Source organism: Osmerus eperlanus, chromosome 4, assembly GCF_963692335.1.
Source record: "Osmerus eperlanus chromosome 4, fOsmEpe2.1, whole genome shotgun sequence".
Classification (NCBI taxonomy): domain Eukaryota; kingdom Metazoa; phylum Chordata; class Actinopteri; order Osmeriformes; family Osmeridae; genus Osmerus; species Osmerus eperlanus.
This window is the reverse complement of record NC_085021.1, coordinates 17,809,475-17,833,923: the sequence shown is the minus strand read 5'-3', so window position 1 is coordinate 17,833,923 and position 24,449 is coordinate 17,809,475. Positions and strand designations below refer to the sequence as shown.

General features: G+C 46.6%; 2 protein-coding genes across 2 annotated transcripts in view; both read right to left on the bottom strand.

Moving 5' to 3' along the window:
• Positions 1–1,426: 1,426 nt before the first annotated feature.
• On the bottom strand, positions 1,427–7,370 carry sypa (synaptophysin a). Its single transcript, XM_062459781.1, has 6 exons — positions 7,217–7,370; positions 5,504–5,569; positions 3,197–3,321; positions 2,471–2,669; positions 1,992–2,183; positions 1,427–1,743 (listed from the first exon to the last, which is right to left on the bottom strand). The coding sequence occupies exons 1-6, from the start codon at positions 7,232–7,234 to the stop codon at positions 1,468–1,470; spliced, it is 876 nt and encodes a 291-aa protein (XP_062315765.1). The 5' UTR covers positions 7,235–7,370; the 3' UTR covers positions 1,427–1,467.
• Positions 7,371–9,707: 2,337 nt separating this feature from the next.
• The window catches only part of cacna1fb (calcium channel, voltage-dependent, L type, alpha 1F subunit), a 27,672-nt gene continuing 12,930 nt past the window's right edge, over positions 9,708–24,449 (bottom strand). Inside the window, exons 13-49 of the mRNA XM_062459780.1 lie at positions 24,273–24,433; positions 24,106–24,179; positions 23,818–23,969; positions 23,445–23,652; positions 22,757–22,877; positions 22,456–22,531; positions 22,190–22,235; positions 22,010–22,070; positions 21,385–21,493; positions 20,920–21,049; positions 20,224–20,283; positions 19,881–19,987; positions 19,573–19,660; positions 19,343–19,450; positions 18,984–19,036; positions 18,718–18,864; positions 18,297–18,498; positions 17,930–18,088; positions 17,700–17,810; positions 16,932–17,015; positions 16,643–16,771; positions 16,398–16,463; positions 16,176–16,267; positions 15,747–15,906; positions 15,181–15,308; positions 14,877–14,973; positions 14,566–14,668; positions 14,249–14,350; positions 13,277–13,410; positions 12,978–13,115; positions 12,616–12,881; positions 12,488–12,511; positions 12,255–12,389; positions 12,009–12,136; positions 11,765–11,889; positions 11,277–11,624; positions 9,708–10,937 (exon numbers count right to left, since the gene is read on the bottom strand). Coding sequence (XP_062315764.1) covers positions 10,662–10,937; positions 11,277–11,624; positions 11,765–11,889; positions 12,009–12,136; positions 12,255–12,389; positions 12,488–12,511; positions 12,616–12,881; positions 12,978–13,115; positions 13,277–13,410; positions 14,249–14,350; positions 14,566–14,668; positions 14,877–14,973; positions 15,181–15,308; positions 15,747–15,906; positions 16,176–16,267; positions 16,398–16,463; positions 16,643–16,771; positions 16,932–17,015; positions 17,700–17,810; positions 17,930–18,088; positions 18,297–18,498; positions 18,718–18,864; positions 18,984–19,036; positions 19,343–19,450; positions 19,573–19,660; positions 19,881–19,987; positions 20,224–20,283; positions 20,920–21,049; positions 21,385–21,493; positions 22,010–22,070; positions 22,190–22,235; positions 22,456–22,531; positions 22,757–22,877; positions 23,445–23,652; positions 23,818–23,969; positions 24,106–24,179; positions 24,273–24,433 — 4,708 coding nt within the window. The 3' untranslated portion in view covers positions 9,708–10,661. The remainder of the gene's footprint in view (positions 10,938–11,276; positions 11,625–11,764; positions 11,890–12,008; positions 12,137–12,254; positions 12,390–12,487; positions 12,512–12,615; positions 12,882–12,977; positions 13,116–13,276; positions 13,411–14,248; positions 14,351–14,565; positions 14,669–14,876; positions 14,974–15,180; positions 15,309–15,746; positions 15,907–16,175; positions 16,268–16,397; positions 16,464–16,642; positions 16,772–16,931; positions 17,016–17,699; positions 17,811–17,929; positions 18,089–18,296; positions 18,499–18,717; positions 18,865–18,983; positions 19,037–19,342; positions 19,451–19,572; positions 19,661–19,880; positions 19,988–20,223; positions 20,284–20,919; positions 21,050–21,384; positions 21,494–22,009; positions 22,071–22,189; positions 22,236–22,455; positions 22,532–22,756; positions 22,878–23,444; positions 23,653–23,817; positions 23,970–24,105; positions 24,180–24,272; positions 24,434–24,449) is intronic.

Genomic DNA, 24,449 nt, shown 5'->3' with positions numbered 1-24,449 from the left:
AACGAGGGTAAGACAGATAGTCTGACAGAGAGCGAGAGCGAGAGAGAGAGAGAGAGAGAGAGAGAGAGAGAGAGAGGGAGAGAGAGAGAGGGAGAGAGAGAGGTGAAGGGACAGCACAATGGAGAGACGTATACAGCTAGATTACTATCTACAAAATCACCATCTCTGCACACACTTGATTTTCTCTGTCCCACTCCACACAGATCAGACTCTATCCAAAATATTCACTTCAGAACCCCACTTGCATAACACACCAATGGCACGATACAAAACTGCGGAAGGGAGTGGGGGCATCATACAAGGAGTTATTACTATCATCATTGGACGTCACCATGCGCGTCTATGTGTTTTTAAGATTGGTTGTAGTTGAACCCAAGCAGACCAAGCTGAGAGGACAGGTAGGCCCTCAACCAATGAGAGGACAGGTAGGCCCTCAGCCAATGAGAGGACAGGTAGGCCCTCAACCAATGAGAGGACAGGTAGGCCCTCAACAAATGATTCTCTCCCACTCTGCTTCTCGTCTCTCTTTAGATTTTGCTCAGGAGAGATCAGGAGAAAGGAGATTACAACGCTGTTGTGATTTTGGTTTCTTCTCTTCATCACATCATTATGGGAAATAATTGTAGAAAAAAAACCATTCTATAAAATAACTAACAAAGAAACAAAATACGATCATATCAGACAATTTGTTGCAGTAACGCAAAAGTGAAAATTGTTGACGAGAGGATTTGTGTTTGGCAGAATTATTGTAACATTTACAGAGCTCAAAAACCAACCAGGAGAACAGTTCCATACATAACATTACGAAATATTTGTCTATATATTTGTTCATAGTGATATCTATACAGCACAGACAAATACATTCTCTCAAGTTTAATAGATCTAGTTATGAACATTGCAGATTTTAAATAATTTTCGTTAAGTAAAATTTTTATATCTTCATTATGTTTTGGTGCTATGTTCAAGTTTTCATTTATTTATTTGTCTTAAACTCTCTTTTTTCAATTACACACCACAATAACTAACATCTAAAACCCTCCCCTCCCCCAACTGATCTTCACACCATCGCCTTTGGGTGTTTCCCTCCCTCCCTCCCTCCCTCCCTCCCTCCCTCCCTCCCTCCCTCCCTCCCTCCCTCCCTCCCTCCCTCCCTCCTTCAACACACAGATGCACAAACAAACAGACAGGAAGGAAGGAGAGCTGCGTGGTGGATGGTTGCCAGGCGTCTTACTCCTCCTTCACCATCATCTTTTTCTGTGAGAGAGGACATACATTGTTACTAAGGTAACATTAGGTTTCATAATCAATATTTCTGCAATAATTTTGCTGTACATTGTAGGATGTATAAATATATTTTTCATCAATTGTAGATTTCTTATCATTATCCTCATCATCATCAACTACCCACTTCTTCCAAATCACCTACCAGCCGCCTGCCTCCTTCCTTCCTTCCTCCTCCCTCCCATCTCACATCTGATTGGAGAAGGAGGTTGGCGCCCCCTGCTGGGTGTAGTCGGGCTCCTGGTTGTACCCGCCCTGCTGCTGGCTGTAGTCTGGCTGGTAGCCCCCCTGGGAGCCAGCATAGGGGTCCTGCTCGTACCCCGCCTGCTGCCCAAAGGACTCTGGAGCCGGCTGCTTCTCCTGGGCAGGGGGAGGGCGCATGAAGGGAGCGATGATGCCAGTCTCCTTGAAGACGAACCACAGGTTGCCCCCCCACAGGATCAGGTTCAGGAAGCCAAAGGCCTGGGAGGTAGAGAGAGCGAAGGATGGGGAACAGTTCATTAATTGGCAGCTCAAAAAGAGAACACACTGTAGGCTATGTTGACAGAGAGTGCACAAACAAAGATGACTTGTTTTGTCAACATTTGAACAAAACAAACTCATGGCCTATTATGTTATTATTGCCTCAAGACCCTCTTTAAACCAAAACAACTCTGACCAAGGACCAGACCAAACCGAATCGGGATATAAAAATGTATTTTTATACTCACGACGGAGGTGTTGAGCCCGGACATGACAGGGTCATGGACCTCACGACACCGGTTGCCCTCAACGTCGCAGGCATCGATCATAGTCAGCACCTCATCAGGGTCTGTGGCGGTCTTGACATCCGAGAGACCCTTGGCCCACGCCGCTGAGCTCACCAGCCACATGAAGGTGAACACACACGTCACGCCAAAGTCCTGAGAGAGCCACATATACACACGGCACCTTAGCATAACAGGTGAAGATCAGAATTTGTTTTTTACGTTTTTGAGTATAGCTGTTAAATGGTAAATGGATGGACTGCATTTATATAGCGCTTTTCTACCTTAGCGGCACTAAAAGCGCTTTACAATGTTTTGCCTCTCATTCATACTCACACTCACACAGACCGACTTTTGACCCTCACGCATACAAGTGCAGACAAAAAACGCAGCACACACAGTCCAACACACACAGACACATATATGCTCTTAGAAGAACCTACGATCAACGGTCCCTTGTTGTTCTCGCGGTACTTGTCCAAGGCGAAGACGTACACACTGAGAGCAGCCATGGAGTACAGGAAGGCAAACACCCCGATGGTGACGAAGAACTCTGCGGAGGAGGAGTAGTCCCCCACCAGGAACACACGCTCTGGGTTCCCCCCCTTACAGGTGGGGGCATCGAAGTACACCTGGTGGAGCCTACCAGGGAGAGACAGGGAGCGGGAAGCAAGCAGATTCAAATACACACTTCATACTGCTTCAGGATAGGGTCCAGGAAGGTCATTTAGAATGGAAAAAATCTCCATTGATGCTTCGTTTTGGATGAACTACTTTGGATGATCAACATCCAACCAACTATACACCGAAACAACTTGAACAAGCTATTTGTTTTCACTGATTATTCAGGAGTATTTTAGGATAAAAGTTTAGCCAAGTCCTACTGTGCTCAGGTGCTTGAATGACAATATGATATATGCCAATCACTGTCAATACGCTTTGATGGCTTGATTGGGAGTCAGGTGGCTGAGCGGTTAGGGAATCGGGCTAGTAATCTGAAGGTTGCCAGTTCGATTCCCGGCCATGTCAAATGACGTTGTGTCCTTGGGCAAGGCACTTCACCCTACTTGCCTCGGGGGGAATGTCCCTGTACTTACTGTAAGTCGCTCTGGATAAGAGCGTCTGCTAAATGACTAAATGTAAATGTAAATGTAAATGATTGAACTGACCTGAAAGGATACTCAAACTCCACCTCTATACTGAGGTCGCTGTCTGTGCGGTTCTTACACTCCACGCTCATCTTGAACATCCCAGAGTAGCTGCCACATGTGGAGAACGCAAATATGGCGAAGAACTGCAGCAGAGAAGCAGAGAAACACACACACAGTGTTGCAATAGCAAGTTATTTTACTGCGACAAGACTATACTGTACACAAAAATGTGCTGTACTATAAGGTAATATACTGCATATAATGATGTACTTAAGATATCTCAAGGTTAGGGAGAGGGTTATTTATTCATGTCACTCATAGACTTTACACTCATACTGTACCCCACAAACTGAGATCTTATATGCTGTTCATAAGATTTCAATACATAAGTGGCATTTGTGGGAGAAGTGTTTATATCAGAATAATATTATGGAGTGAGACGAGAATCTAAATGATGAAAAGAAAGGCTTAATCTCAGTGGAACGTTCACATGGATAGTGTTATACATGCATCATCCCCTGCCAACCCTCAGATTACGTTTTCCAGATTTACCCACTAACTCAGATTAAAGAGCCTGCATAGAGCATGGGAAAGAGAGGAGAGGGGAGGGAGAGGAGAGGGGAGGGGAGGAAGGGAGAGGAGAGGAGAGGGGAGGGGAGGAAGGGAGAGGAGAGGAGAGGGGAGGGGAGGGGAGGAAGGGAGGGAGGGGGGGGGAGAGAAGGGGAGGAGAGAAGAGGGGGGGGATGATGGTTGGTCGAATCTGGCACAGAGAATCTCCATGGCCACCATCTGTCATGTTATTTTGACGGGTGGGAAGGTTGGGACATTTATTGGGTGAGTCGAGGGCAGCAAAATACCATATTATACTGTATGATATGTATGGGTGAGGGTGGGGAAGGAGGATGGGAAGCCAAGAACATTCTAGACTGACTAGTAAAATATCTATTAATGCCAGCCAATCTTGAGACATGTTTCTACCTCTGCTTTCTATTTCATTGTTTAGAAAGTGATCCAGGGAATTAAACGTAACTTGCCAGCTGTCATTTGTCTGTCTAAATTATAATGTGTAATTTATGTAGTTTGTGTAAATGATTTACTTGGTATAACTTACACAACAGTAAACATAATTTTGTATCATAACTGATGTCGTTTTATTTTAAGTGAATAGTGTAAACTATGTAATTTGTGTATGTTACAAATATTTCATGATTTCAGTAACCTGTCTAAATTACATAATTACTGTAATTGACAAAATAAGAAAATTCTTACTCAACTTTAAATAATCCCATAATTTTCAACTGTCATTTTGTTTTCCATTCTATTATATTCTACTCATTCCTACTTCTTCTCCAAAAACTTCTAATCCTGGAAAACATTTTTTTAATATAAACAACCGCCATGACTGTTGATCAAGAAGGTTGCTTGTTATGATGACCTTTTCTGAAACTGTTTCATCTAGCTGAGAACCAAAGATAATTCACCATTCCTGGGTGGCTATTAAACTGTTATTGTATTTAATCTTGTCTAAAATGACATTAACAATCAGTCTGGTAATCTTCTCTGGAATCTGAGGAAAGTACTAGAACTCTGAATGAAACCAGGATACAATCTCAACAATAGCCACTAGATGTCTTCAATTTTGTGTGTAATTGATCAACAGAGACATTGATCAACAGAAACGGTCAGGGAGTCAGGTGGCTGAGTGGTTAGAGAATCGGGCTATTAATCAGAAGGTCGCTGGTTCTATTCCCGGCCGTGTCAAATGACGTTGTGTCCTTGGGCAAGGCACTTCACCCTACTTGCCTCGGGGGAATGTCCCTGTACTTACTGCAAGTCGCTCTGGATAAGAGTGTCTGCTAAATGACTAAATGTAAATTATCCAAACCTCTCAGATGTGTATGAGAGAGTAGTGAGTGTGCTGGGGAGTTCACCTGGCTTGGACACCACTTTCACTACATCAGGATGTCATCTGCTTTGTGAAACCAGAGCGCTTTCACAGAAATGTTTTGATTAGGAAAGCGGGTATCTTAGTACACAGTGTGTATTACACTGGGAATCCCATGGTGAACACAGAGGCAGAACTACATTACTGCTGATGATGGCAGTGCGGCCTGTGTGTGATCTGTGTGCCCGCAGGAATTGCAGGGAATATTAAATACCTTTTTTCACCAACCAATAAAATAATATTGGACAGGAATAGGAAACAGCTTAGAAATGTAATTGACTTCAGGAAACGTATTGTTTTGAACGAAGGAGGCATTACATGTTTTCAAAACTCATATTGTTTGACTGAACAAAGGATGTGTTAATGAAAGGGTGACTTACCCATTGTAAGGCCTTTATGAACCCTAGAGGTACTTTGAGGACTCTGAACTGCCCATTGGCCACCAACTGTCAAGCAGAAACAAAGAGTGATTAGAGGACCACAATGAACAGGAAGCCATAATGCATCAAATGGTACTGACTTAATATAGATTTTTAGTAAATGTATCATTCTCAATAACAGCATTCATTAGTCATTACAGTAACCCAAGTAGCCTATTTGATAGAGTGAGGATGTATTAGGTAGATCACAACAAACACACGTAGTCTAAGAATATAGGCCTATGCTATGTCTCACTCGCCAGACCAGCTCCTGTAGCACACTTCTGTTCCAAATGCATGGATTTTCACTTAGAAAAAGACTGTTTAGAAAATACTTGACTTTGAGAATAGATCATTCTGACGAGGCCATTTATGTTATAAGACAAACGAATAGATTCTGCTATAGTGTTCAGAAAATTCGGTAAAATATCAGTGGGCCATCACCCATTTATTCAGGCCCACTAGCGGGAGACTTAAATTGCCTGAAATTCATAGGGCTACCTTTTTCATCCAAAGCTTCTGACACAGCACTGCCCTTGAATTAAATAGATGACGAGACGATTTTAAATGAATGCCAATTCTCTTGTATCATTGAGTACCAAGAGCTCATCAACAACAAGCGCACAAGCAAATCTGCGAGCGCTGGCGGCGTAACAAACTGCGATGGGTGTTTGCGCTGCGTAAAGAGCAAGGTGCGGTTTGGACACGACACCATTAACCGCTCTTGAGGTAGCGCACTGAACCTGCGAGCATCACACGAAGACAAATAGCCCAACGGAATCAATTGCTATCGATTTTTTGCAACTCAATTGCACAATTTAATTGCTACGTATGCATATTGATGGTTGGCAATTAAACAAGAAACGTTAATGTCATACCGTTTCATGTTTTAATTAATAAAAGGACAGTGGCCAATTGTCCTTTCTACCTATGATCTTGTGAGCGCACTTTCGCTATCAATGAAACATGAGTGGCGAGAACAACACGACCCTGCATATCAAACATAACATAGCCTATTCACTTTAATATACCCACAGTCGGGCCTCATATCCAAAGATAGATGGCTATGATACTAGAGCTATGTAGGGATAAAAGTGCGCTGCCATTTTGCAATGCAATCTCACGAATTACAAGCGCACATCGCAGGCCTGACGCTTAATATGGTAGTTCCGTCATTCCAAAGCTGCATTTAACATGTAGCCAGCGAATAACCTCGTCAATACGTGCACTGTTAAGTCTGCATTAAGATATGCCTGTGGGATATTTTTTATTGCGTCCCATGACCGTTTTTCACGTCTTATTTACATCAAATAGCCGTCCGTCGTCTGAACACCTTACATATCAAAATGTGTTTTTGGCATGGTGAAATTCAAAACATGGACCGTACAAGATTCGAAGAAATGTTTAGATTTGTAGTGGGCTATATGTCTTTCCGTTCATTTCAACACAACCGCTCATGGAAAACCATCAGTTAAAACACGCATCTTCCGAATTTCAGTCAACAACCAGCAGCAGCATTCCGGCAGGGCTTTCCCTGTTTCAGCTCAATAATCTCATATTACTTGATAACCTGCACAGAAACGCCCATAGCAGCAACCCAATATTCATCCTACAGTTCACAGTTAATATTAAAAGACTGAATGTTCGCATATTCTAGATGTTCAGAGCTCCTACCTGATTTACAATATCCATACTGGCCGCCTGTTCGTAGATAAGAGAAATGTCGAGCGGGGGGAGGGAGTTGTAGCAGCAACAGCCCTCTGAGGGAAAAAGATGCTGGAACGGCTACTGCGTCATCGTGTAGTAGATGGCGTGTAGTGCAAAAATCAGACATGCGCTTCCATCCGTTAGTATAACCTGTTCTTGCCACCAGCAGAAAGAGAGAGAGCTATATAGAGAGTAGGGGAGAGAGAGAGAATACTCAGCTTTTTTCTACCGTCATCGATGTCTATTGACCATTTAGAATAAGGAACCAGAGAAAACCGGAGGACTTCTGTTTTTGACACACATACACACCCACACAAACACACAGGGAGATGTATCTGGTGTGGGACCAACTGGGTAACCCCAACCTCACTACACTATCTCTTCATGTGAAAGCCAACCCTTGGATCACTGTCTATGAGGGCCTTCTCATTCCTGAGAAGTCTGGTCAGGCCAGAGGGAAACAGATGGCTGCTCTTCTCGTGACTTTACTGTAATTAGTATGAGCTGAGACACACACACATGCATGTACGCGCACACACACACACACACACACACACACACACACAAAGCAATGATAGTGTTCATATGAACCCTGACCTGACCTTACTGTCTCTGTTTCTATTTCCAACCTCCTCAGAAGAAATCCAGCTCTGTGCCTCAGTGCTACCATTGTCCTATGTACCATCTGAGATAGTACTGAAGGAGGAAGAGGAGTGGTGAGGAGGAGGGAGGAAGAGGAGTGGTGAGGGGGAGGTAAGAACAGCTGGCTCCGTGGCCCAGCCATCTGGAGGGATAGCTCTAGGTGTGAAGATCCTCCTCCACCTCCCCCTCTTCTTCCTCCATCTCATCTTCTTCTTCCAGCTCCATTGGCTCCACCATCTCTCCACCTATCCTCCTCCAGAGTTACACTGGGGGACCAGGAACACAGGGTTCCTGTGTGTTATCAGTGTGTACATTGTGCATGCCTATTCCATCACATACAGCATTACAGCAATATGAAATCCAAGACATGGGGGATGCCAAGATTTGATCTTTGTATTTGATTTAAGAAACAAACATGGCAATGTTAGTTCAGTCATGACAAATAAACCTTGTCAACTAACAAGACCTCACACAAGAAACAGGAGCGGATGACCACAGCACACCTTAGGAGGGTTAAACAATGTCAATGTTACTCCATCGCTCATATGATAAATCTCTACTATACTCTGCAATACTAATTTGTACAGGGTGGATTATTCTTTATCCTTAACCACTGCTTTATCAGTTCAATCCCTTCAGTTCAAGTTTCTGTCCGGTATTCTGGTCAACATGACTGGGCTGAATTAGAGTGATAAAATGTATTTTCATCCTTAATTCCCTGATCTATCAACATAATAACCACCATAGAATTACAGCAGTGTTTCCATAAGGATGAGTACCATTGAGTCGGAACTATATCATGAGTTTATACCATAGGATTATAGTGTTTAATTAAAGGAAAACCGTGTCAACTAGGAGAGTCTGGTAGTAGTAATAAAGATTTCAGAAGTTGAATACGATGGTCCAATTTGTGTGAATGGGAACACTGTTTGCAAATAGACACTGAAAATTCTCAACATTCAAATTTTTTTTTAACTTCCAAATATTGCAATGTACACTGACTTCAAGTCATAAATAGCAAGTTAGTAGTTATAATGTGAAAATGTACAGCATATTGATGAACTATTACATGATTTATCCAATGTTAGCCTTTTGACATGGATCAACCAAAGTTCCAGTCAAAAAGGCATAAAAAAAAGATTTACTTGTCACGTTCAGAATCTATTTAGCAAATACATGGTAAGAAACCATAATTAGCATAACTTCAGATCAAATAAGGAAATGTGCAAATGTTAATAACCCTTGTACCACCTGTGAGTGGGAGCCCTTGTCTGGATATTTTTCAGGGAACATGGTGGTAGTTCTGGAACACTTGTCGACCCTCTGTATCTACTTCCTTTGTTCCTCATCATCTTCATCATCACCACCACCACCACTACCATCATCATCACCATCATCACCATCATCATCAATACAACCACCTGAGTATCTTACTTTAAGCAAACAAGACAGAAGGAATGCCAGGTGTCTTTTTAGAGATCTATGCATGTTGGTGCCTGCTCGTTAATTTACGTAGCATCTTTCAATTTGAATCATGCAAGAATAAAAAAATGGAAAAAGATAAAAGGCTTTCATGATGAAATAATAAACGTAACAAAAAAATTCTATCAGAGAAGACATGCAAGTTTACAACAAAGCAGAAAAACTCAGTGTGTGTCGTTTTGAAATGATGACCAAGGTTAAAGCAGTATAATGGCTGAGACACCACAGACACCTTCAGAAGAAGACAACAGATGTCGGGCAGGTAGATGGACAAACGGAAGGATCAGACATAGTTGACCAGGAAGTCAGACAGACTATCAGACACATACTGTAAGTTCATATCAGCAAAAATACGAAGCATGAAAAAAGAAGCTCAACATTTCTTTGTGTTACACAAGGAGTAAGTGTCCTTACACATTTTTCTTTCCTATAAAATAAAAAATGTGAAATAAGAGACACAATAAAAGGTTTATCAAACAAATTCTGTCCATGTACAACATGACGCTGCAGTAAAAACATTCTAAGAAGTTCATACTTAACAAGTTATCATAATTATGAATAAGAAACAACACTATTTGATGCAAATGTGTTTGTGAGCTGGCAACATGCCGAGTCGCCATAGCGACAAGCAATGACTCATGCCTCCAGTGTCTGTGTCCATCTTTGTTTTTCAAACACACACAGGTCCCACATTCTCTGCGTTTTGTTATATTTATCTCCACCCGCCTCTTTTCCTTTCTTTCTCTCGTTTCCTCTCCCTCTCTCCATCCCTCTCTCTTTCTTGGTGTTATTATTTCTTCTACATGCCTCTTCTCTCTCTCTCTCTCTCTCTCTCTCTCTCTCTCTCTCTCTCTCTCTCTCTCTCTCTCTCTAACACCCATTATATCCTGCTGTTTTTAATCTCCATCTCCCTCCCTATCCGGTCGCCCACCATCATGTCAAACTCTTCATTAGACCTCCTCTCTAATGCCCATCACACAGCTTCGATCTGCTCCAAACACTATTCTACATTTCTTCTCTCTCTTTGATCCCCCTTGTCTCTTTCCCAGCTCTCTCTCTCTCTCTCTCTCTCTCTCTCTCTCTCTCTCTCTCTCTCTCTCTCTCTCTCTCTCTCCCTGTCTCCCTCCTCTCTCTTTTGCAGCTGACGTTCCAGGGCCAGTGTGAAGCTTTGAGGCCTTGTGGCCAGTCCTGTCTCCTCCTCAGTCTGGAGATACCAGGTTGGCCAGCTTCTCCTTTCTCCACGTCTCCCTCCAGGTTCTCTCTCCTGCTCTGATGTGATTGGTCCAGATCAGAATGATGTCACGCAGGTCATCTCATCTGCCAGGTCCTCCTCGTCACGGCCAGTCCTCATTGGTTCCTCGTCGCTGTAGAGTGTTCCCAGGTCGGGGTTGTTGAGGAAGCTACCCCCGGTGCCACTCCCTCCGCTGCCCCGGCTGAGGAGGTCGCTGGCAGCGCTCTCCATCTCGTCGATGGTCATGTTACATGCATCGGCGATCTCCCGTTTGGCGAAGGCCACAAACTTGGGGTCCTTGGCGTATAGGCCCAGTCCCTCTGAGATCAGCACCTGTGAGGGAAAACACTGACATTGTCAACAACAAGACAAGTGTACTCCTTCACCATTCATTCATCCATCCATCCATTCATCCATCCATTCATCCATTCATCCATTCATCCATTCATCCATTCATCCATCCATCCATCCATTCATCTATCCATCCATCCATCCATCCATCCATTCATTCACTCATTCATTCATACATCCATCCATGTATCTATTTATTTATCTATCCATCCATCCCTCCTCATCCTTTCCTCCACATGCTCATCATTCATCCCACCATTCTTTCACTGCCCCCTCTCTCCCTCCCTCCATCCCCCACTTTGTCCCTCCCTCCATCCTCACCGCCTCCACCAGGCTGTCGGCACTGCCCCTCTTGTCGCTGTAGTGAGAACTGAGCTTGGAGGGCACCCTCAGGGTGGTGTATGCCCTGTAGGGGGGCTGGGGGCCAGAGGCTCCAGGGGGGGCCGCGTACCAGCCAGGCCTGGGGGGCCCACCATCTCCTCCGCTGGGGCCCCCAGCGTTCTTTTCCCCCCACATGCCCCCACCAGCCCCTGGCCCGCCCTCCTCCTCCACCAGGATGAGGGGGGCGTAGAGGAGGCGTCCACGCCGGGGGCAGGGGTTGGCCCAGGAGGCCGAGGAGCCGGTGGAGGAACGACTGCTGCTGCGGCGAGAGTCGTAACTCCCGTACGTCTGTGAGACGGAGAGGAGGGGGAGGAGTTTTTGAGACAGAGCATGTGTTCGCGGATCAGAGTCACATGACTGTGCGTACAGTATGAGAGTGTGTTGACGTGCGTGTGTGTGTGCAAGGGTGTGTGGCAGTGTTTCTGTACCTGAGCATCTACCTGGGTGCGAGCCCGGCAGGGGGGAGAGTTCTGGTGGTAGGTACCAGGTATGGGGAGGTCATCACTGCTCCCCTGTCTCCTCAGACACTGGATGTTGAAGGAAGGCTTGCGCCCTGAGAGCACAGGGAGGACAAGACACATCACAGGCTGATTCAAGTGCAGACTGACGAGCAACACTTCACTGTTCAAGAGCTGCATGTCTGTTGACAGGTGAGGTCACAAGTGAGGTCACCTGTAGGCGTGGCAGGAAGTAGGCGTCTTCTGGCCATCCTGCGGCCGTCATTGTAGCCGTTGCCGTAGTTACTGTCTCGGGGAGTGTCATACAGGTGTTCTCGGTAGAGGTCGTCAGGGTAACCATGTCTGTCAGGATGAGAGCTACCATTACCGTAACGGGCAAAAACGACCACAGATAGAATCTCCCACTGCTAGAAAGAGATCTAGTGTATACTAGTGTTAAGTGTACACTCCACAACCTCACCTGTCTCGGGATGTGATGCTGTCGTTGTCCTCGTCACGGCTGTAGTAGCCCTGCTCCCCAGGGTAGGCCTCCTCCCCGTCCAGCCCCCCGTTACGCCCCCGGGACACGGGAGAGGACCTGTCTCGGGAGTCCCGCCTACGGGGCATCAATCAAGCAACCAACCAATCAAGCAACCACCAACCAACCAATCCCAACCCGCAGAGCGGAGTAGGTGCCTATCTTAAGATGCTTACCTGCTGTGCTTGTAGTAGGACGACCTGCAGCAGGAGACAGAAGGGGGACGATTAACATGATGTACCTATAAGGAGCATTCTGTCCACTAAATGTATACAGTGTACACACAGGGAGCTTGTCTCTGTACCTTTTGGGAGCATGCTCCACCACCGCGTTCTTGATGGAGGGGTGTCTGTGATGGTGGCTGATGGAGCCCCGGTGGTCCTCCCCCCTCCTGAGCTCGTCCTGCTCCAGCAGACCCCCCCCATTGGGTGTCTTGCACAGGGAGGCGCGGTGGCTCAGCCCCCCGTTAGACAGGCTCTCCCCAGGCATCTGACCGCCGCCTCCTGTGGGCGTGGTCACCATGGAGCTCCGCCTGTCTTTGGAAGATTCAGGGCCATAGCCGTTGTCATTCTGGAGGAGAAGAAAGGAAGTTGTCATAAAAAAAACTAAAACTAAAATATCCAGAAACATGAATGGGCCAGATCAGTCCCTGGACTCTCCACATACCTTATATCTGGCGTCATCCTCTTCCACGTCCTCCTCCAGCCCCTCCTCTTCCTCCTCCTCCTCGTCCAGGTCGCAGTGCATGGCCTGCCTCATCTCTGGCCCCAGGTCCTGCAGGGTCCGCAGCCCCGCTTGACACAGATGCACGCGGAAACACACAGGGGAAACCGTATACATACAGCGCAAAACAAACCCACCTTGCATGGGTAACAGGGGACATGCTGCATGCACAGAAAATGGATTTAAACTAACAGTACATGGAAGACCACAAGCGAACACACGGGGTCCACACAAGAAGGTACCTGTAGAGCAGAGGGGTTGTTGGGGTCGGGTTCCCCCACCCCCACCCCATCCTTCTCCTTCCTCTTCCTGAACTTCCTGAAGTAGTCCTGGATCAAGAAGGTAGCATAGAACTTCCCCACAGTCACCTCCTCCTCTGAGGGGCAGAGAGAGGAATGAGAGAGAGGGAGAGATAGATATACAGTGAACAGAGAGAGAGAGGGAGAGATAGATATACAGTGAACAGAGAGAGAGAGGGAGAGATAGATATACAGTGAACAGAGAGAGAGAGGGAGAGATAGATATACAGTGAACAGAGAGAGAGAGGGAGAGATAGATATACAGTGAACAGAGAGAGAGAGGGAGAGATAGATATACAGTAAACAGAGAGAGAGAGGGAGAGATAGATATACAGTGAACAGAGAGAGAGAGGGAGAGATAGATATACAGTAAACAGAGAGAGAGAGGGAGAGATAGATATACAGTAAACAGAGAGAGAGATAGATATACAGTAAACAGAGAGAGAGGGGGAGAGATAGATATACAGTAAACAGAGAGAGAGAGGGAGAGATAGATATACAGTGAACAGAGAGAGAGAGGGAGAGATAGATATACAGTAAACAGAGAGAGAGAGGGAGAGATAGATATACAGTAAACAGAGAGAGAGATAGATATACAGTAAACAGAGAGAGAGGGGGAGAGATAGATATACAGTAAACAGAGAGAGAGAGGGAGAGATAGATATACAGTGAACAGAGAGAGAGAGGGAGAGATAGATATACAGTAAACAGAGAGAGAGAGGGAGAGATAGATATACAGTAAACAGAGAGAGAGATAGATATACAGTAAACAGAGAGAGAGAGGGAGAGATAGATATACAGTAAACAGAGAGAGAGAGGGAGGTACAGACATTTGCCCATGCATTTATAAAGTCACTGTAGAATACACCTCCTCCAGTCTCCTCTAGATGATGCCCCCCCTTCCCTCCATCTCACCCTCGTGTTGAGGTATGACCTCATCTAGGATCTTGGGTTTCATCCTCTTCCAGATCTTCTTGATGATCACCCTCAGCTCCTCGTTCTCCTGGTCTGGGTTACCTGCAGAGAGTGTATATGGAATAGTGTGTGTAGATGTGTGTTTGTGTGTGAGAGAGAGAAGTGGAGAGAGAGGAATGTGGAATACCCTTCATGTAATTTATTCCTTTGCAGTGTAAAACTAAAGCTTGTTGATCTTTCATGAAGTCACATTGACCACTGTAAGACAGTAGGTATCAGCTAAACATAGTGAACTGTAGAGGAGAGCTTGAACAGACCGTCAGTTTTGATCTTGAGGGCGGTTCTGACGAGGGCAAAGAGAGTGGCGTTGAAAGTCACTGTACCGTCACTGTTCAAGGGCATATTCATAGCTACCAATCTCTAGGGGGAGGGAAGAAAGAAAGAACAAAAAAACAAAACAAAACAAAAAAAAGAAAGAGTGAAAGAGCGAAAGACAGAAGGAAAGAAAGAAAAAGGGATCAGAGTCATATAATAATAATATATATACATTTTATTTGTAATGTAGTTTTTTGGCACTCAAAGTGCTCTATGGTTCAACTCTACCAACAGCAAACATGTGGTTCAGTACCTTGCAGGCCACTCTGTGGGGGCAGAGCTTGCCGAAGCCCAGGGGGGGCTGGATCCTCCTGAGGAGAGCTACCACGTCCAGGTGCTTGATCCTACCCCTGGAGGGAACACATCGGTTACACTCTACATGCAGGTCCTACATCCTATCTCCAGAGAGACCACATTTAAAGAGAGAGAGTCAGGGACAGAGAGAGGCCGAGAGTCAGAGAGAGAGAGAGAGAGAGAGAGAGAGTCAGGGACAGAGACAGAGAGGGAGATAGAAAGAGAGAGAGATAAGAAGTTCTAGGAAGTCCTAGGGGTATTACTTGGCCTCTGGGTCGTACTCAGACCAGATCCTCTTGAATTCGTCCAGGTGATGTGGCCCCAGAATAGACCAATCACGGGTCAAGTAGTCAAAGTTGTCCATGATGACAGCCACAAACAGATTGATGATCTGAAAGAAAAACATGTCAAGTTGATGTCAAGTAGTGCCACAAAGGGCTTCTTTCTTTTTCTGAAAGAACTCTCTCCTCCTGCACCCCATCCTCCTCTCCTCCCCCACCTCTCCTCTCCTCCTGCACCCCATCCTCCTCTCCTCTCCTCTCCTCCCCATCCTCCTCTCCTCTCCTCTCCTCTCCTCCCCCACCTCTCCTCTCCTCCCCCCACCTCTCCTCATGCACCCCATCCTCCTCTCCTCCCCCCACCTCTCCTCTCCTCCTGCACCCCATCCTCCTCTCCTCTCCTCCCCCCACCTCTCCTCTCCCCACCATACATCCCTCTTTCTCTCCTCCCCTTCCTCCTCCTCCTCTTTCTTACCACTGTCTCTCTCAATCCTTTCACCTCCATCTTTACACCCCCCCCTCCTCTTCTTCCTCCTCTCTCCCTCTCTTACCAAGAATGCACACAGCATGAAGAAGCTGATGAAGTAGACGATAGCAAAGTTGCTTCCGCAGGTGAACTCCTCTCCGGGAAGGTAGTCAGACTCTGGGTCACACCTCTTACCAGGCAGACTGGCTAGCATGATCTCCTGCCACGCCTCACCCGTCGCACACCTTCTCACACACACACACACACACACACACACACACACACACACACACACACACACACACACACACACACACACACACACACACACAGATATGCACACAAGCACAGAGTGAGCAGGGGAAAAAATTGACTATGTGTCTGAAAGTGTGTGTATATTCTGTATATATGTGTGCTTGTCAATGTGTCTATAGACATATACATACAGTATATGATTGTGTTTGTGTAAGTGCGTGTGTGCGTGTGTGTGTGTTGTATTGTGTGTGTGTCTGACCTAAAGAGCAGCAGCACAGCTTGTGGAAAGGTTTGGAAGTTGTTGTTCCGGTTGATCTGAGTGTAGTCCTGCATGGCTACCTTCCCGAATGTCTGCAGGAACAGAGGAGGGAGGAGGAAGGGGTGATTGAGAAAGAAGGATGGAGATGGATTACAGCAAGCCAAGGTCAAGGCTTTCATGAATACTTCAAACAGCCATGGTGCAATACGTTGATGTTCTCACCTGCATGCCAATGACAGCATAGATGAAGAAGATCATAGCGATAAGCAGTGCTACATAGGGTAGGGCCTGGGAGAGGAGGAAGAGAGGAAGGGAAAGAGGGAGGAGAGAGGGAGAGACAGAAGTCAAGGTCAGATATTCAGGATGTCTGTGTGGAGAAAAATGATCTTCTTCTTCTTCAATTCCAACAGGTCAACCTAACCCCTTATGACTCAGTGACCCTCCTTGACCCCTTCCTGACCCCTGACCTGGAGTGATTTCACAAAGGTCCATAGGAGAGTGCGAATTCCCTCCCCCTTGCTAAGAAGTTTGACCAATCGCATCACTCGAAACAGACGAAAGAAGGTGATTGACACTCTGGAGCTGTCCTCTCCACTCTGAAAGAGAGAGAGAGAGAGACAGAGAGAGAGAGAGAGAGAGAGAGGTGTTGCATGAGTACAGGCTGTAGACAGCTAGTAGATGGTGGGTATAAATCAGCAGTGACTGAGTTGGTAGACAGTGTAGATTAGAGCTAGACTGTATAGAGTAGAGGCTCACGCTGAACTCTGTGACTACGATGTCCACCACACTGCCCACCACAATCAGAGCATCAAAAGAGTTCCAGGCATCGACGAAATAGTGCTGCGAACACAAATACAGACATGCTACTTTCACATTGACTTTAAACCAGACAAATGCGTTTTAGCTATACTGAAAATGTAGTATCTCTAAAGGTGTGTGAGGTGTGTGAGTGTGTGTGAGTGTGTGTGAGGGTGTGTCAGGGTGTGTGAGGGTGTGTCAGGGTGTGTGAAGGTGTGTGAGGGTGTGTGAGGGTGTGTGAGGGTGTGTGAGGGTGTGTCAGGGTGTGTGAGGGTGTGTGAGGGTGTGTCAGGGTGTGTGAGGGTGTGTGAGGGTGTGTGAAGGTGTGTGAGGGTGTGTGAGGGTGTGTGAGGGTGTGTCAGGGTGTGTCAGGGTGTGTGAGGGTGTGTGAGGGTGTGTGAAGGTGTGTGAGGGTGTGTGAGGGTGTGTGAGGGTGTGTGAGGGTGTGTCAGGGTGTGTGAGGGTGTGTGAGGGTGTGTCAGCGTGTGTCAGGGTGTGTGAGGGTGTGTGAGGGTGTGTGAGGGTGTGTGAGGGTGTGTCAGGGTGTGTGAGGGTGTGTGAGGGTGTGTGAGGGTGTGTCAGGGTGTGTGAGGGTGTGTGAGGGTGTGTCAGGGTGTGTGAGGGTGTGTGAGGGTGTGTGAAGGTGTGTGAGGGTGTGTGAGGGTGTGTGAGGGTGTGTCAGGGTGTGTGAGGGTGTGTGAGGGTGTGTGAGGGTGTGTCACTCACCCTGATCCTGAGAGCCAGGAGCTTAAGGAGCATCTCCACAGTGAACAGCCCAGTGAACACCATGTTCAGGATGTCCATCACATGGCTGAACGTCTTCGACTGCTCATAGTGCTGCAGAGGACAGACAGGAGGGGAGACAGATTCAATGAGATAGATGTGTTTGTGTGTCAGTTTGTGTGTGTGTGTCAGTGTGTGTGTGTGTGTGTGTGTGTCAGTGTGTGTGTATTTACCTGCACAGCCAACGTGACCGTGTTGAGGAGGATGAGGACGAACATGACGTATTCAAAGGGAGTGGAGTTGATGATGGACCAGAACTTGTACTGGACTGGGTTCTTAGGAATGTACAGCTTCAGGGGCTGGGCTTTCAGAGCATACTCCACACACTGGCGCTGGGAGAGGGGGAGTGGAGAAGAGGAGAGGGGGAGTGGAGAAGAGGAGAGGGGGAGTGGAGAAGAGGAGAGGGGGAGTGGAGAAGAGGAGAGGGGGAGGGGGGAGAGAAAAAGTTGTATATCATTATTTAATTTTTTCAATCAATATACATCTGTGTCTAGATACGCAGACATCCACACAAGCACCCCCACAGTGTTTGTGTCCTACCTGGTTCTTGTCCAGCTCACAGTTCTTGTACTCCTGTTCTCCTTGCTCCCGGAACGTGATGATGACAAAACCCACAAAGATGTTCATCATGAAAAAGGCGATGATGATGATGTAAACGATGAAGAAGATGGAGATCTCCACTCGATTGTTGTAGATGGGACCGTGGTTCTCCCCATTGGCATCAATTGCCTTGTACAGCAGACTGAGAGAGAGCGAGAGAGAGAGAGAGAGAGAGAGAGAGAGAGAGAGAGAGAGAGAGAGAGAGAGAGAGAGAGAGAGAGAGAGAGAGAGAGAGAGAAAGCATGGTAAGATAACCAGACAAGCCAGAGGGCTAACAAGCCAACAAAATAGCCACTCAGACAGACAGGCAGGCAGACAGGCAGCCACTCAGCCAGGCATCCAGCCCGGTGTGGAGACTCACGCAGGCCATCCTTCGAAGGTGGAGACGGTGAACAGAGCCATCATCCCCATGAGGACGTTGTCAAAGTTGAAGTCACTGTTGTGCCAGATCCTCTCTCTCACCATGGGATGAGTCACATCTCCATCCTTATATACCACAAAGGTGCCCCTGCAGACACACACACACACACACACACACACATCAGTAAAAATCTCTAAAGCTGCTGTGTCAATGACTGACCAGCGGGAGGAGCACTTGCACAAGACTCAAAACGCTCAGGAACTTACTTGCACTGGTCAGGAGTGTGCTTGGCCTCGTCTGTGCAGCGGTAGAATTTGCCCTGCAACACAAACACATCAAAGTTCAGAAGCAGTATGTAGACTGGATGCAGCACACTCACTGCCGCCATGTAAAAACACAGAAGAACAGGATGGTGAACGTCTTCTACATTTGAGTTGTTTTGGGCTGTGATAAGTGGATAGCTAGGTTTCGAAACAGCTACACAATAAAAGCAGTCACATTGGAACGTGTTTACCTTAATGCTAAGAACACGGTCATATGTAAATATGTAACAAATAAGGTGGGTAATCTGTGCTTGTGTGAAATGTACGTGTTTTGAGACATTCTGAAGGGTGTGAGCAGCTACCTTGAAGAGCTGCACTCCTATGCAGGCGAACATGAACTGCAGCAGTGTGGTGACGATCATAATGTTGCCAATGGTCTTGATAGCCACAAATACACACTGGACCACATGCTGCAATGTACATAGAAACCCCGTCGTTAGGCAGACAAACAAATAGATATAAGCTGGCAATCACACACATGCACGCATACATACACATGAACACATCCACACACACACATACACACACACACCTTCAGACCCTTGGCTCTGTTGATGGCTCGAAGAGGCCTTAGAACTCTGAGTACCCTGAGAATCTTCACAACGGAAATGGCACTTGAACTGAAGAGAGAGACCGGGGGGGGGGAGGTGTTGAAAAGGGAGAAACATTTTGAGGAGAAAGAGAGAAAGAGAGAAATAGAAAGCACGGAGGAACTGAAGAGTGCATGTATCCCTTCAATCATTTGAGGTCACTGTAAACACTGAATGTGCACATGCGCTTGTGCATCGGTGTGGCTTTTTGTGTATGAGTGTGAGAGTGTGTGTGTGTGTGGACGCTCACTGCAGGAAGAAGGAGACCAGAGAGACGCTGACCACCAGCAGGTCCAGAAGGTTGAACCAGTTCCTGCAGAATGAGCCTGGGTGGAGGAACGCTCCGTGGACAATCATCTATCACACACAAACACACATACACACACACACACACACACACATACATACAGTATATGAACACACACAAACACACAAACAGAAGTAGTTTTAGTTCATCACACAGGTCTAACAGTCAGGTACACATACACAAGTATTTACACAATGTCTGTGCGATTTATGTGTCAATGTTTGTTTGTTTAATGAGCTGTTTTAGTCAACAGTATGTTCTGACCAATAGAGACTCTCCTAAGTACCTTAAGCATAATCTCCACAGTGAAGATTGAGGTAAATGCATAGTCAGCGTAGCCCAGAACCTGCACAATAATACACAGACAGGAAGGGGTTAACCAAGACCAGGATTCATTTAGACCAGGATTAACAGCAGCCTGGGTTATAGATCATGGTTAACTTAGACCAGGATTAACATCAACCTGGGTTATAGATCATGGTTAACTTAGACCAGGATTAACTTAGACCATGATTAGCATAGACCATGATTAACACAGACCAGGGTAAACATTGCCTGGGGTTATTCTAGTCCAGGGCTAAATAGGGATAACAGGGCTAAAGTTGACTGGACTAACTGTGGAAGAGTTATTTCTAGCCTGCCGGGGGTTAACTACAGTATGAGGCATCCCCTGCTAATGAATGGTGTGTGTAAGTGTGTGTGTGTGCGTGTATGTGTGTGTGAGAGAGATACTGCCTGCCTGCTGATTGTATGTTCCAAGATGGTTCTTCCTCAGCTGGCTGTAATTGGCACGTCTAGCATGAGGAGATGTGCAATCAGGCCAGCTGCTGCCCTGCCTGACGAGGCCTGCACTGTGAAGGGCAGGACTGGACAGGGCAGGGCTGACTGGGATGGGGGGCAGGGGTAGGGGTAGGGGTAGAGGCAGGGGCAGGGGGTAGGGGGTAGGTTCTGCAGCACCAGTGTCAGTCTCAGCCAGACTCACATTGTTCCTGAAGGAGTGAGCTCTGATTGGGTCCTCAGCAGCCAATGAGCAGCTGCTGAGGATGATGAAGACGAGGATGAGGTTGGTAAAGATGTGGTGGTGGATCAGGAAGTGGCAGCCCCGACGGATCCTGAGGAGGAGGAAGCGGTGGAGAACGCAGAGGAAAAGGACTTAACCAATCAAACAAGAGACAGATACTTCTGTAGATATATTTAGTACTTGATGGATCTATCACAGGGTTAGTCTTGCTAACTGATGATCGTTAGTAGCAGCTACAGTTAGTAACAGCAATTAGATTGAGCTGATTGAGCAATTAGAATCATCTGGAGCTGATTGTATACTAGGGCTACAGTAGTTGGTGTATTACTCTAGTGAGTAATGGTTTGTGATGAGATGGGATGGTCTTGTTTACTAGCAAGGGTTAGAATATCACTAATGGCAGTCTTGGTTAGTAGAGAGACTCACGGGTTGGTCTTGCTGAGGCAAAAGAAGGCGCTGCCTTCAGGGATGGGTGTGACCTTCTCCTTAGGAGGGGTGAAGTCTGCCACATTCAGTTGGATACCAACTGTCTCCTCTGTTTAGCACACAAGAGATGCATTCATGATGAAATCAATGAATAAAATAAAAATTCACACTTCACACTCTGCTGTACACTTCACATTTTCCACCTAATACTTCATCCTCAGTACTTTACACGTCTTACTTTACAATTTACACTTCCACAAACATTCTATGGATACTTTTTTTCAGAAAGGATGTAAACAAGCACAAGCAAATACACACTTGGGAAAATGGAAGAACATCAGCAGGGATTTGAGTCACTTAGTGCAACAAGTGTGAGTCACTGTGCTCTAGTCTATTTATGACTTTCTGCTTCAGCCTGAGGATACACACACATACACAAACACGCCCATGCACCCACACGCGCACCCCATGCACACACACACACACACACATACACAAACACGCCCATGCACACACGCGCACCCCATGCACACACACACCCACACATACACAAACACGCCCATGCACCCACACGCGCACACACATTCAATGTTTGAGTAGGGGGCAATCTGAGGAGCTTCCTCACCTCCTTCTACCTGTGGTAGTATCTCCTCCTCCTCATACTCAGTGTCTTCATCCACGTCCACCTGGGACATGGAGGACAGGGTCTGAGCCTGCACTAACAGTCTCAACATCATACTACTGTTTCAACGTCATCAACATTGTTACCACAGTGCTGTGTCTGTCAACGAGGAGATTCATTCACCTTCACCTCTGCCTCTCCCTCACCCTCCACCGCTTCCTTCTTCTCCCTGGCAGACACGAGCAGAAAGACAAGTCAGTCATATCATTTGACTCTACCATGGACTCCTTTCTTTCATCTGTCATTTTATTCCATCCATTCATCAGTTCATCCATTCATCCACACATTCATGCATACTCGTCTTTTTTTATTCTTTCCTTCGCTAATTCTTCCTTCCTTCCTTCCTTCCTTCCTTCCTTCCTTCCTTCCTTCCTTCCTTCCCCACTCACTCTTTCTTCTTGTCATCCCCGTCTCCTCCTGCCAGGTTGTCCACAGCGATAGCCAAGAAGACATTTAGCAGGATATCTGACAAACAGCTCATTAAGGAAAACACACACACAAAGTATACTTCACCAAGGGAATTGACGGACTAAGACCATCATTCTGCTTCCAGTGTGACTCAGTCTGCCTTGCTCAAGGGCACCAAGTAAGACCTGGGGCATTAATAGTTTCTACATACATTCCAATGTTGGGTTCTAGGCATTTCTATTCATTTGATGGACAGTTGGTCAGTCAGTGTGAGGAGGATACAGTTGCCACAGATGAAGAGGATGACAAAGTAGATGCAGACGATCATCCCAGGGAACACTGGGCCTCCGTACGCCATGATGCCGTCATACATCACCATGTTCCAGTCTTCTCCTGTCAGGATCTGCCTCACACACACACACACACACACACACACACAGAACCACATCAACGTTAAAACATCCCTTATCATGTGTGGCGGACTGCAGAAACCCGCCAGACGTCGCGGCCGCTCATTGTTGGCTATAAGCCATAAAACATCGAAAATCGTTTTCTGTCAAAATTGAGATTTTTGATGTTTTGTATAGTTAACACCCTAAACTCCATTGTAATGTACAAAAAGTATATGATTACTTATGAAAAACAGTTAATTTCATGGGTTTTTGGACATGTTAGAAGTGAAATCTTTGAATGCAGTTTTCTCCCTTATCACTTTTTGACACAGGTCAACTTTTATATTATGTAACTTCAGTTGTGATAAAGATATCTGAGTGATTTAAACTGATTTGTATTCGGGAGAGTTTGTAGTTTCCAAATATGTATAATACCCAGAAAGTCAAATTATCACGATGTGAAGGGTTTCCGCAGGCCGCCACACATATCTGTAGAACATGTAAGTGTGAGTTCCACAGTCCCAGGGGAAGATCAACACTGTCCAATGCCTTGGGAGGGATCAGGTGTGTGTGTGTACCTGGAAGCATGTGAGCAGGGCCTGGGGGAAGGTGTCGAAGGTGCTCCTCTTGGTCTGCGTCTCGTCGAAGTTGAACTTGCCTCCGAAGAGCTGCATGCCGAGCAGAGCGAAGATGATGAGGAAGAGGAAGAGGAGCAGCAGCAGAGAGGCGATGGACTTCATGGAGTTGAGCAGCGAGGCCACCAGGTTGGACAGGGCCGTCCAATGACTGTCAGGGAGAGAGGGTGGGAGGGAGGGAGGGAGGGAGGGATGGAGGGAGGGATGGAGGGATGGAGGGAGGGAGAGAAGATGGAGGGCATATAGAGGTTACAGGAAGCTCTAATAGAAGCCCGCGAGGCATCGCTGCGAGGTGAAGCCAGGTGACCCAGCCTACCGTGTCACTTTGAAGATCCTGAGCAGTCGCACGCAGCGCAGCACGGAGATGCCGAGAGGCGGCATGATCTCCAGCTCCACCAGGATGGTCTCCATGATGCCTCCGCACACCACGAAGCAGTCGAAGCGGTTGAAGAACGCCTTAAAGTACCCCTGGGGAGAGATTCAACTCTGCGGGTTACCCACACAGCAAGATTACCACTAGGAACTGCTGACTAGGAGAGACTCTGAGAGGAGAGATTTAGAACATCTACGGCTTGTTAAACAACGTATGATGACTAGGGCAGACCTGGTGGCCCAGAGCATACATCTTCAGCAGCATCTCCACCGTGAACAGAGACAGAAGCACCTTGTTGGCAATGTCTGGGAAAGAGAGAGACAGCGAAACAGGTAATGAGTTACAGTAAAGGTCATTGTATAAACTATGTGATATTCTACGTGTGTGTGTATCCCTACCCTGCACTTCAGTGAGCCACTCAGGTTGGTTGTAGTGTTCAGAGGCACTCAGGCTGGTATTGAGAAACACCAGCAGCAGAACGAGCCAATAGAACGTCACCGACTTCACAGCTGTGCGACAGTTCCTCCGGAACACTCGGTTCCACCTTTTCACCGTCCGACTGAGGGGGAGAAAAG

Coding starts and splice junctions, on each gene's coding strand:
- sypa (XM_062459781.1), bottom strand. Junction 2,670..3,196: donor GAGTTTGAGTATCCTTTCAG/GTCAGTTCAATC, acceptor TCTCCCTGGTAG/GCTCCACCAGGTGTACTTCG. Junction 2,184..2,470: donor ACAACAAGGGACCGTTGATC/GTAGGTTCTTCT, acceptor TGGCTCTCTCAG/GACTTTGGCGTGACGTGTGT.